At 38.3% G+C, this 13,502-nt stretch overlaps 1 protein-coding gene across 1 annotated transcript in view; it reads right to left on the reverse strand.

The window, feature by feature from the left end:
• Positions 1-12,985, reverse strand: part of LOC106885414 (ubiquitin-conjugating enzyme E2 E2) — a 213,426-nt gene extending 200,441 nt beyond the window's left edge. The window contains exons 1-2 of the mRNA XM_014937617.1: positions 12,800-12,985; positions 4,763-4,813 (exon numbers count right to left, since the gene is read on the reverse strand). Coding sequence (XP_014793103.1) covers positions 4,763-4,813; positions 12,800-12,975 — 227 coding nt within the window. The 5' untranslated portion in view covers positions 12,976-12,985. The remainder of the gene's footprint in view (positions 1-4,762; positions 4,814-12,799) is intronic.
• Between the last annotated feature and the right edge of the window lie 517 nt (positions 12,986-13,502).

Below are 13,502 nucleotides of genomic sequence, written 5' to 3' on the forward strand. Positions count from 1 at the left end.
ATCCTTCCAGCACCCAAGAGGAATCAGTTTTGCATTTTGCACTTGGAGAAGGCGTTACTCCGCGTTCTCCAAATATTTTCCACATTTATTCAAATATTTTAAGGAAATGTATATAACCAAGATTGTTCAGACACCCCCCCCAAAACAAACTGATGTTGTGAGCGTACGATTTAAAAAAACTGTACGGCATCACTTTGCTCTTGTAAGAAAACTATTGTTTGTGTCCCAAGTGCTTGTGTGTGTGCGCACACAGGGAAGAGAGGAAGACCTTAACAAGTTCCTCGGGCAAGAGGGAAGGAAGGAGACTGGAGCAGCCCAGGGCAGCACAACAGAGACCTGCTGTACCTGCTGCTCTAGGTCCCTACACCTCCGCCTCTGCACCGCAGAGCAAGGCCGACAATCTTCTCCCTCCTGGTCTTCCCATGAAATTGTGCTAACATTTGATTTCTGCTCCTGACACCCATGTCACCTCCTTAGCTTTAAAGTAGCACTAAGCGAGACTTTAAACAAATGGCCACCAGAACAATAACTTAAACTGATGGAATTCACATAATCCCTTAGAGTTGTAAAGGTCACGGCCCCACCTTTTCAGCAAAAACCAAGAGAGAGCACTATTGGAGAGGAATGTCAGACTCCATATAGTCATTAACAGAGCAAGAGACTTCCATGAGGCACGCTGACCTCTCTTCCCAAGCCAAGCTGAATAATTTGCCATTCCACTTGGCTCTTCTCTACATCGCCACCTCCTGCCCCCCCAAAATGTGCTTTAAGTCTTTTCAGTGTGATTAGTTTTCATAAGCAAAATACTAGGATCAGATGTGTTGTTTTTTTTCTCAATTTTGCAGAAAGTATACCAAGCAAGGAATTAATGTAACGATTCCAAACTAATAGAAGAGATAAGACTACATGCAGGGTTTTCAATTGATTGGTTTGCAATGGGAACCAGTCAATTTGCCCATGAAGCTGCATAGTCCTTTATGTTTCTGAGCCTCAAGCATCACCCATATTTCTACAGGGAAAAAGTAGTAAAGTGCGTACACAGAAAAGGAATTTCAGTAAATACAGAGAAAAGAGAAGAATGGTGACAAATATGCTAGAGAACATCAAAGGAAAACACAAAGAGGAAGATAGGGAACAACAGTGACTTAATAGGAAAATTTTGAGCAGTTGCTCCAAGTGGTGTCCGCAGAGAGCTGCTACGCGCTTTGTGCTGGCTCTCCTTGTTTCCAGCTGCTAAGTTCACATTGAAAGAAGCTAAAAATACATTAAATACTTTCCAAATACTATTTTCCCATGTAAGCAATTGGTATAAGTTGCCACAGAGATGTTGTTCTCTTGCCAGTGAGACGGGAAATAGTATACAACGCTGACAATAGAAGTTGTATTCTACAAAATCTATTGTCTTGGACAAGATGCAGTCCAAAATATGGGAAAGTTTGAAAAGGCATTATTTTAGCTATAAGATTTCCCAACTACTTCCCTCTTCCAGCAAGGCAATACAGGAAAACAATACTAAAGACGAGAGTTTTATCGCCTATGAGAAAAGGTATATTCTGTACCACTCAGAGGCATAATATGTGCAACATTTCTAGCAATCAAACTTTGGTATTTCAATGAGGAAGGAAAAAAAGAGTGGCAAACATCTACAATTTAGGTATAGTGTCTCCTGACAAACTAAAATTTCACAATGCTGCAGATTTAAAATACAAATGTACCTGCTTAGCACTCAGGACTCTGACAGTAAATTCAGCTCTATACAAAAGTAAAGTGGGGAGGAGGAGGGATGGGACACAACACATACCAAAACCATCCAGTTCTTTCTGTTAAATGTGAAGTATAACAGGCTTTTTTATGACATGCCTTCCTCCAAAAATAGCAATGACTACACTGCTCAGCTCCCACACGTCCCCCAGCTTAACTTTCTGACACTTAGAACATTATACATTCTCAGTCCTAAGGAATGATCCAAAGTTTGGGGAGTCAAGGCCCAGAACCCAAACTGCAGAACATGAAATCCAACAATACCTAGGGAGGCAGGCAACTCCAATTTCTTATAACATTAAGTCTTCTTTTAAAGCCAAATGTGACAGATTTTTTAGCAACTCTGAAATCCACAGCTTACCACAGTTTTGGAAAGATGCTGCAAGTGGCAGCAGCGATAATCTGCCAATTAAAAGGCACATGTGCGAGCAAGACTTTTTTTGTCATCCAGACAAACAAGAAGATTATACAGCCTATTCTCCTCCTGGGGACGAGGCAGGGGAAGCGTTAAGATTGCAGCTGCTGTAGAAGTGGAAGCTGCAACTCCCTCGGAGCTTGTACGGACTGTGTAGCCTAGCATGCCATTACTGGGTCCTACTGTACTACAGACACTGTTCCATTTTGAGTTTTTTCCTGAAATAGAAAAACCTGAAGCTTTGGCCTATTGTAGCTAACGGAAAGTCTTGGAACACATCTTGCAATATTCCACCCAAGTTCCAATTCAGCTCCATACCCTGCCTATCCGGAGTTCCTAAATGACTACTTAGAGAGTATTCTTGGATAATACAGCTTTCCTTCACGTCTTCTGTGACATGTAGTTTTGAGATTTACCATATTCCTATTGCCCAATCACGACTTATTTTATATATAAAATAGGTCACATAGTGAAGATAAGCTGGAATCACAATGATTTCAAGTAGCCTACATCTGTAAAGTTATTTTTAAGAAATATACTAGAAAATCTAACACCTGTTATAACAATGATGTAAATTTCACTAAACCCCAGAAAGGACATACAAATACTTTAGGGTAAAATATGCTGCACTATAGCTTGGCCTTCTTCATTACGCTGAAGAATCATGTCTGGCTGATGTATTTATTTTGTAATGTTTAACTATAATAGAAAATAGATGAAGTTCAAATGAAAACACTGTTTAGACTATGTCAACAGAGCATAAAACTAAATGAAGTGATTCCATATTGACTATAAAAACATATTTGCTAATAGTAAAGCTATTAATGGTTATCTATCAAGATCACAACATGAAATAATTCTGCATCTTAAGAACTGTGTTCAAGCACCAGACACACGAAGTTAGATGTAATTTTCTGATTTTGCAAAACATCATCATGCAGCGCACATTATTACTATTTTATCTTAGTATAAATAATTTAAAAAAAAACAAAACAAAACAGGAAAACTCCAGTTCACTTTTGTTTTTTTTTTTTTTTTTTTAAATTGCAAGTCACCAATGAGCTTTCCACCAGGACAGTCAATACTCCCTTTACATTTACTAGCAAAAGAAAATCAAATAACAGTATCTTGTAGACTGAAACAACTGCTTTGTTACAAAGGGAAGGATTCAGAAAACTAGAACAAATGACACTGCTGTAAAAACTATAAGCCTTTTAGACTCAGTTCAAAGACTTATGCATTCTTCTACAACAGACTGAAGTTTTATATTCATCTCAGCAAATCAATCCACTAATAGGCATCAGTCATCAACACCTAAGTAAAGATCTGCCATTTGAAACAGCTTTGATGTGATTGAAGACTCACACACAGTCGTAAGTATGACAGAACAGCTTAGCTATTAAAATGTTTTATCTAGCAAAGAACTGTTCATCCTAATTGACTGAAATACTCTTTGAACGCTATTATTGCAAGGCTACTTCACCACACAGCGCTTTAGTACGTAGCCACTTGACTTATATCTCGAGATCCAGCACAACCACATCAAATCTTGTTAGAATATTTTCTCACACATACTTTTGTCAAGAGACCAAAACAATAAAGCTGACTGTCATTTTTACAACCAGTTGCTTAGTTAATTCGATACTGAAACGTACTGGGATTCATTATAAAAGCTGCGTGCAATCAGCCATTTCTATCAATCTCTCTTTTTGCTGCACTAATAGAATGAATCCTCACTAACCACAGGAGTGGAAGCGGGTTGGCAGGACGGGGTGGAAGCTATTCCTCCGCTCCGAGCCCGACCTCTCGGCGCGGGTGGCAGGGGCTCCTCTAAGCATCGCCGTGCAGCCCTGGCCCGGCTCCAGCACTGCCCATATGTCAAGCTGACAGATAAGAAGCCCGGAGACAGCCATCTGAAAACAACTAGTAGACCGCCCCGGCCACCAGGCAGCCGGGCTTTCTAGGCCTACCTCATTACTCATTTCAAAGCCAATTTTAAACACACCGAAAGTAAACACACCTGACCCGCTCCCCCCGCCCCCTCCAAAAAAAATAAAAGCCAAAACACAAGCACAAAGTCATTATTAGAAAGGCTATGCAATGATATGCTCTATTTCAGGAAGTTTCCTCTGAATATCATAATTGATCACCAAAAACACAGTCGGAAGACTAATAACAGTCTGTGCCTATAACATTTTTCCTTCTCCATTATATTCACAGTGTGTTAACAATTTGCAAGAAAAAGGAATCAAACACACCAGCAACTGCCACCAAGATTACATTTTACAGAATCAAACAAAATGCTATTGACTAAATACTTCAAATGAAGGGTGACTTGATTTTTGCCCTGTATCTATTAAGGCATCATGGAGTTCATCAGTTTTTAGGATTACTTTTGTTACCAGGAAGTATGTCAAATCAATTCCTTCTATGTAGGCAAACACTATCTATCAGCTTTTACTCCAAAATTACTAAGTAACCAGCACAAAGGAAAAGCTAAAATTTACTACAGTTCCCTATGCAACTTCCATAATTCCATATATTCCATTTCCATATTCCAAATCAATAAAATCCAGGTGAACTTACCTACAGTTTGGAGGAGGGTCTAATGTAATTTCAGCAAGTTCCTTCTGAATTCTAAAGAGGAAAAAAAAAAAGGACTTTTTTGTAAAATATTTCTTTCAACTTTATGAACATTTCTATAGCAATCAATAATAATAAAATATAATTCTTATAATTTCTGATGGAAAGCTGATGCCATAAGGTTTTATGAAACTGCTCAAGAAAACATCAAACTAAAAATCAAATCTTTTCTGAGAAACGAGCCTCCAATCTGGGACAAGTTATGTCATGAGCAGCCACCTAGAAAATCCCACCTTTTCTGTAAGTCAGGGCTCTCAGTGCACACAATTAAACGTCTCATAGACCCCCCCTTCTCTATTCCCCCTCTGCTCCAGTTTTTCACAGTAGCTAGTATGGGGCTACGGTTTGCATTTGTGCTGGTGACAGTGTGGATAATGTTTTGGCTAACTTTTGTTATGGGGCTGCTATCAGGTCCCCCCCAAAGCCTATCCTCAAAAGGGAAGCACTCCAGCTCCCTGGGCAGGCTGGGAACCTGCTGCTGGACCTGCTCCAATGCATGTTTGCTTTGTACTGGGGGTGCCAAAAAAATGGGTACACATTATTCCAGGTGCAGTCTAATGAGAGCTGAGTAAAGGGAGACAAATCACTGCACCGACTGCCTGTGCTCTCGTTAATACAGCCCAGAAGGCAATCAGCCTTCGTTGCTGCCTCATGTTGAGCTCGCTCTCTGCCAGGGCCTCCACCTCCTTCTCAGCAGAGCTGCTCCCCAGCCTGTATTGCTACGACAGGTTAGTCCTTCCCACACGTGTGATGTTACATTGCTCCTTGTCAGATGTCACGAGTTCCCTGTCAACTCCCTCTCGCAGCCCGCTGAGGTCTCTCTGAGCAGTAGCCTTGTCCCTTTGTGTACCACCTGCTCCCCCCGAGCTTGCTGTCATCTGCAAACTTGAGAGCATGCCCTGCTCTATCCTCCAGGTCACCATAAAGACGTAGAGCTGGGCAGGTCCAGCACAGATCCTGGCAGTACTGCACTCCTTATAGGCACCCTGGGGGAGGTCTTCTTCCAGGCAGAGCAATTTTGTTAAGGATTTCTGGATATTCCTAGGCTGATGGTCCCAAGCCAAGCACTTGAATCCCTGATCTGTGCCACATCTGGCAAAGCAGGCTCTTTTCCGTTATACCAGTGTCTGCATGAGAACCAGTCTGTCTCCCTCTGAAGAAATTTAAACATGCAGAGTAGGAGTTTGCAGAGTTCCCAAAGGAACTTGTAGGAGTTTCCAGTTCCCAAAGACTTGCCGGAGTATGATGCCATAAGCAGGACTGCAACGGCCACCTCCCCTACAAACTACACCCAAGGCTTTTCTATAGGCTACTTCGGTGCAAAAACACGAGCATTTAGAAGAAGGAAGGAAAAGAAAAACAATTCAATGTACCCTCAGTATTTTCTTCTCCCCTTCTCCTTCACAGGATTTCATGTACAGGAGCAGACTCCTATTCCTGTTATTCCCTACACTAAGAAAGATAACCCACATGACAATACCACTCAAATTCCTGAGATACATGCTCAAGCCACAACCCAAAAAGCTCAGGCCTGACCTTAAGTACACAAATATCTAACTGTAACCCATTTTGCACACAGGCAAAGAAAACTGTTTATTTTGATAAACCTTCCGTTATATTGGCATATATAACAAAAACGAGCAGTTTAACTCTCTATATGTTAAGATCCAAACACAATCTTACATGCTAAGGAGTCTCACAGCCACTATCAAAATTCCCCTTATGCCACTATGAGATGATTTTATGGCTATAATGAATAAATGAACCAAAGGAAGTAGAGAAACTCCAATCCTTTATCATTCACGTTCTGAAATAATTAGGACAAATGTGGGCAAGATTTGTAGGTAGAGGTAATAATCATTTATCAGAGCAGCCAACACCATTGAAAGGATAAAAACATTCTTTCAGATGCTTATCTTTTCTTCTAATCTCTACGCACCCCAACCTTACATACACACACACACACCAGGTACTCCTGTAGAGGGGGAGAAATTCAATGTTTATTTGCTATTTTACTCATTGAAATATTTACATCTCCAGTACATATAATTTCCCCAATAAATATAATTCTTTCTTGTAAAAATACAGGCACAGTCTGCCTAATCAATATTTGCAGCAAGTCACTGTAGTAACACTTGAAAAGCACCACATTTTTTAAAAAGGAAAATCTGATTAGTGAAGTCTAAGCACCACAAATGTGTTGCTTTTAAAAAGTTACTCCATTTTAACAATCCTAACAGTTCACACCTTTTAGAAGGGAGATCTTATAAGCGTGGGAGATGCTTAAAATATTTCTTCTGGATATGACAATTTTCTACTGTGTTTTTGAAACGTATACTATCACAACTTCAAATCATGGAAACCCTAGGTAGTATGGAATCTTCAATTTTGTGTTTTATCGATTGTTTTTCTTTTTCTGCCTTTTGGGAAGTTACAGAATGATGGCATTGAACTTCTACAGAGTCAGGGATTACTCTTTCACTTCACAAATATTAGTAAGAGCAGTTAGTATTTCATTGCATTACACTGAGTCCAAGACACATCAAGAATGGATTGACAAGTGCAGCTTAAGTCCTAGATCAAAAGCCTATATTCTTCCTCCTAAATCCTAGCCCATGTCCCTTCCATTCTGAAAACAAAAGGATACAGAGCTCTCTCCTTTTCTCCTTCTATTTTAGTTCAACCCAAAATTTCTGCCTTCCGATGCCAAGAGCACTAAAATGGTCTTTTTTCAAGCTTTTCCTGTGATTGAGCAACCAAGAACAAAATACCTTTCCGCTTCAAGTGATAAAAATTGATCAGATGGTACTTTCTATTTATGTTCAAAAGTCCTAATTGCTTTTGCAGGCATCTAAGATAAAGAGATGCTTCATTCACGATTATTTTTATACAAACAAGATACAATATATCAATACAATACTGTCCATCAATTGCTCTGCAGCAAGTTGTCTGTGTTTGTTCTCCTACTCTGTGGCATCCCAAACTAAAATTAGTATATACCTTATTACACCCCTTTTGTTGCAACCTTAATTTACCTTGCATTCATGCTGAGAGCACAGTCATAAACAGCTTCAGTGGAGCAGCTGACACGCAATAGCTCGTTCACATGTCACAGCATTCAAAGTTACAATTAAATCGTCAGACAACATCCCAGAGAGCCTTGCACTGATAGAGACCTCCAGCGTGCAAGCTGGCCCCTGTCTGCACGAGTTATCCCACTGCTCTGGCACTCGTTTCCTATCTCCATTGAGTTGCCCTCAGAATCTGGCATAGGAGAGGATGTGCCTCATTTCCTTCGCTGACCACAGAGGGTTCACCACAAGAATATGTGGCCTCTGGCAACAAAACATTTTTTGCAGGGTCCTTTCTGGCACCTCTTTCTTTGGAACTTCTGCCTCCCTAGTTATGGCTAGCTATGTCAGAGAGGAAAAAGGACTCCAAAATAAAATCATTATATATATCTGGTTTATATTTAAACTAATGACATACTGGTTCTCTATCTATTGGGGAGTGGGGTAACAGCAGAGGGAGAAGCCCCTGCTGGTAATCAAAGCCCTGGGCTGTACACACAGGCCATGTAATTTGCAATGTCAGATCTGATACTCTCTGTTTAGTCTCAAAGAAGTCACTTTGACCCCTCTCTCTCTCATATGTATATAAACACACACACAAATATTTTCCCCCTCCATTTTACTAACAGAAAAGAACAAACATAGTTGCCTTCCAGTAATAGTGCAAAGGTTAATCTACCCCTAAATTCAGAAGCAGGAAGGTACATTGTGGATTTCAAATATTATTAATTCTCACAGACATATATTTACTACTGTTCCAAGCCTAGGGGGACTGTGTGTTGTTTCCTTCATGAAACAGTTAAAGCTAAGAGAGAACAGAACGTCAGAGAATTTCACAATATGATTAATAGGAAAAGACGCAAAATAAAAGACCATATGACAATGAGGTATTTTTACGATATCTACTTCTCTAAAATACATGCCTCTTTAGCCATAAAGGCCAGGTGAACAAATACACCATACTGAAGAATACGCTATTTAGAAAATACTAAGAAATGCAACCACTGGTATGTATTTCAATCTTACATAAAGTGTGACTGAGCAGGAAATTGATCTAAAGATGGTTAGATTCATGCTGGAGCAAAAGGAACATTCCTGCCTCTGTACTAGACACACAATAAATGACAAGGATATTTCTTGTAAGAAGTAGCACTCCATATTTTGCCATCATATTCAACATGCTGAATATTATTCCCGGATTCCTTGAGAATAGTGCTTTCATAAATTTCTCTGAGAAAAAGAGAGAGGGGGGAAAAAAGGTAATTTTTCTTTTGTGGAATTTCCAACAAATTTAATCCATTACCTATTTGCTACTCCTTAAAGTTGTAACTTCTTTCAATAAAGAAAAGCAAAGATTACAACTAAAATTTTAAAGTTCACAATGGATTGTAGGCACAGATATTTATAAAAAAAAAATTCCAAGACTGGACACAAAGGCTGACAGATTTTCAACTATCAGCTTCAGGAGGCAGGCAAAACAATACATTTATTTGCCGAGTTACTGTGTCAGCCAAGAGTGGTTACACTTCTCTCCATTCAAAGGTCATGCTAAGATTTGCTACTTAAGAGGTAACAAGATGCCTGCTGTTTTCAAGGACAGCAATTCAATTCCGTGCCTGAACTGTAATTGTGATATGCAGTGGGTTTCTCAATCTTGACACGTTAGGTAAGAAAGGTTGCTATTTAAGGTGATGCCCTCTGGGTGAGTAAAACTGAAGGACCAGTTCACTGTATGACATATGCTATAAGCTATTACACCTGTATAGCACCGAGTCCTAAAAGTATTAACAGAGAAGGACGGCAGGTGATGGCATTCCGCCTTCTTCATACCATCTACAGCAATGCTAACAGAAGCAATGCCGTATCTTAAAAACAAAAAATCTTACTCAAATAGGAATTCAAGTGGTTTCATGTAGCCTCCATAATCAGATCATTTTGGAAAGCTGTAAGCTGTGGGAGTAGTATATTCATACATAAGACACCGTAGCAGTTTACTTTTACACATACTGCTAAATCTTGTTTTATATAAAACCTAATACTACTGAAAATTCTTTAAATCTAATTGACTGCATAAACATACAAATAAAAACCAGCAGTATTCCAAATACAGATGTGCAAATCTTCATTCTAATCCAAGATATACAGTAGGTATCATAATGTAATCCAAAAATGCTACGACTATAATTCCATATGCATGAAAAAGCTTTCCAAACGCAAAAACGTGACTTCCAAACTCAGATTAGAACCAAGTCTGTAGTCTGCGCCTTTAGCTTCAGTGCTACGTTAACTTTCTGGTGTTCTCTGCTTTAAAAAGGAATTAGAAAATCTTGACTAAAGCCGCAACTGTGGTAGCCTCTGTTGTTTGGGATTTTTACCAATTTTAGCAGAGTTGACTCCTTTAACTATAACGGAGTTATTAGAGGGAATAACATAATGAAACACTTAAGTGAAGATTATTGTGACTTTAGAGTAATGCTATACAAAACCACAGAACTCAAAAGCTAGAAAATGAAAAAGTCGCTAAGCATATATTCAGTCCTCTTTCATCAGGACAGCTAAATTACTTCAATTTATTTCAATTTTTAAAAAAATCACTTTTTAACATGGTCAAGAATAAAATTCCCATTGAAGGAGTACAGCTTTATTCCTGCATTATTTTTAATTTCTAAGGAACAAAAATAATAATATTACTATGAAGATACTTTTATATAGACAGTTTCTGTACTACTTATCACATACTGAGGACTGCCATTTTCCTGTCTTCATGTCACTCCTCTCTCTTTTTCCCCTCTACTTTAATTTCTGATTTTTCTTTCTTGAGGCATTACTGATTTTAATTAATTTTTTTAAAATTAATTCATTTTAATTTAAAAGCAAAGAAACAAAACCTGTAACAGGAAAACCTGGCCAGATATTAATGTTTATAGAATGTTTATAGAAATGTAATCCTTGTGACAAACTACCGATTACTAAAAAAAATTTTCAAATATCATGATACTATCTGAAAAAAAACACCGTTACCATAAAAACTATTGTAGTGATCCTTCCACAAAGTGCTATGACAACCAGCACTCCTAAAATACATTTTTTTTTCAAAAATATTACTTATTGTGCATATATCTACAGAACTCTTATAAATCATCTCAGCTTTTAAAATGCATAATCAAAGGCTTTCCTTCAACATCAGTACACATGTGAAACTGGCTTTAGAGTCTAACTGGCAAACATACTGATGTCAGCAACTGGCATAATTAGTTTCAGCAGAACCATAAGCAGATATGATTAAACTTTAAAAGGTTTAAGTAATTTTATCACTGTGAAATGCACACTGATAAAAGCTCTAAGCTTTGAAGATACAAAGCTAAGATTAATAGACCAGTTTCTGACATATCATTATTAATTTTTTAATTGGATAGTGTCCACAGGCCCTCATCAGAATTGTGGCATCGTTACATTAGGCATAGTACAAAGTTCAGAATGAAGAGACTCTTTTCTAAAGATGTTAAAACTGGGTTTTTATGACCTTAGAAATCATGACTAGCCCAATATTCCTAATATTTAAAAAATAACAATAGCAGGAAGCAGACAAAAGAGAAGAAAGCCAGAAACCATAATGGCTGTGGGGATTAACTACATGAATAACATCATGGTTTGAAATGAAAGCTATTTTTTTTCCTTTTAGTCATAAAAGAAAACACGAGCAAGCTTTGCTGGCCATCCTAAGTGATACGACTCGGTAATCTCCTAATAGTGTCATAGTAGGAACGGGTCTTCAGAAAGCACTTCACCAGGGAAGAAAAAAAAGACTAACAGTAAGGAACGTGTCTATGCCAGAAGAAAACCGTGACAATACCTCACTGCAAAGACAGAAGAAACTTTAGTTCAGCAAAGTATGTAAATGGTAAGGGACAGATTAAGCCAAGATAAAGACTTGGCTCCTGAAGAGATGTGCACACAGGTTTATATACTGGTATTTAGGGACTACTACTACATACATATGTTATAAACTATGGCAATAGTGCTTTGATGCTTCCCCTTTACCACAGCACCATCATGGCACAACTTTGATGGCTTTACTTGAACTTTACATGGCCTTGAATTAGCAAAGAAACAGGATCTGGGAATTCTACATGAAGATAGTCTGCAAACTGGTTTCTTGTCAGATTATTTTAGAAGTGCTTTTTAACTTCAATCACTATAATCCTATCTGAATTCTGTTGCCTAGACTAACACCCCTACATGTACTGAAGGAGCAACAGTGAGCTGTAAATTCCTTCTGTTTGGTCCAAGCAAGACAATCATTATCTGGAGAGTCACATGATAGCATAGAATAATTTAAATAGCTACTCTATGTCCTCTCAAGCAGAAACGAGAAGGAAAAGAAACGGGTATTAAAACAGACCACAGTTTAAAGTAATGAAACCAACATGCATTTGCTGTTCACTCAAATATTTCTGACCTGACCATCCGGGAAAACGGCACAGTACTTTACAGCAATAGGTATTACGGTAGTCCTAACATGCTGAGTTACTGAACTGTCTGAAATGTTTATGGTTAATTAACTGTAAGTTACACTGACAAGTTTCAACATCAGTCATATATACACATACAGAGATATATTTTATAAGGCTACAAAACTGTCTGAGTTTTACTAGCAATAAAAAAATGTCAGCTTTTATCATGCAAGCTACTATTAAAACCATGTGAAAGAACCAATCTGTCAAAGAAAGGAAAAAAGTATACAGGTCTTATTACTGTGACCAGTCTCAAAAGGCTATTACACTGATATAGTAGTGTTATAATAAAACAATAAGAAAATTAATGTACTTGGTCAATACATACATCTGATGGCCAGCAGAAAAAAAAAAAAAAGAGAAAGGAGAATAAATATCCAGAAAGAACACTGTACCTTTTAGCACTAGTTGACAGTTTAGCAGCCGTTTTGCTTGATATTTTGCCCTCTTTTTTCTTGGGTTGAACTTGCTCCCTTTCTTGCTCCTGCTGAACACCTTCACGCTGATCTCCATCAGAGCTGCCTCCGCTAGTGCTGGGACTATCATCAACTCTCTGCCCCTCTGTAGACATGGCAGATGATACACTGAAAAAAACCAAACAACAGCAGTTAGCTTTTTCAGAAGAAACTGTCCAATAGTATTTCTTATGTGCCCTAAGGAAAAAACATATGAGATTTACTCCTTTGTTTTAATACATACCGCTTGTGTTACAGTACTTCAGTAACGTTAGTACTGAAGAGTTTTGCAATAAGCACCTTAACAATAACTCAGGAGTTGGTCATTTTAAAACGCCATATCAAATAAATAATAAACCCTTATATATATGAAAAGCATAAGTTATTGTAGTTAAGCGGGAAACATAATTCTGCAAATATAATACCATTCACTGTGAGCGAAATTTTTCAACCACTTGGCAAAATCATGATTTTGCCATCTCATCACTACGCCACTGGTTCAAATCTAGCATAGTTTGTCAAAAACCTAGAGCTATTACTATCTTAAGACTCTGTTATCCCATATGAAATAAATCTGTGGGCTCATTCCAAGTCTATAATGTGGGTTTCCACATTACAAAATCCACATCTTGGCACGCTCGAT

Source organism: Calidris pugnax, unplaced genomic scaffold, assembly GCF_001431845.1.
Source record: "Calidris pugnax isolate Ruff unplaced genomic scaffold, ASM143184v1 scaffold11, whole genome shotgun sequence".
Lineage (NCBI taxonomy): Eukaryota > Metazoa > Chordata > Aves > Charadriiformes > Scolopacidae > Calidris > Calidris pugnax.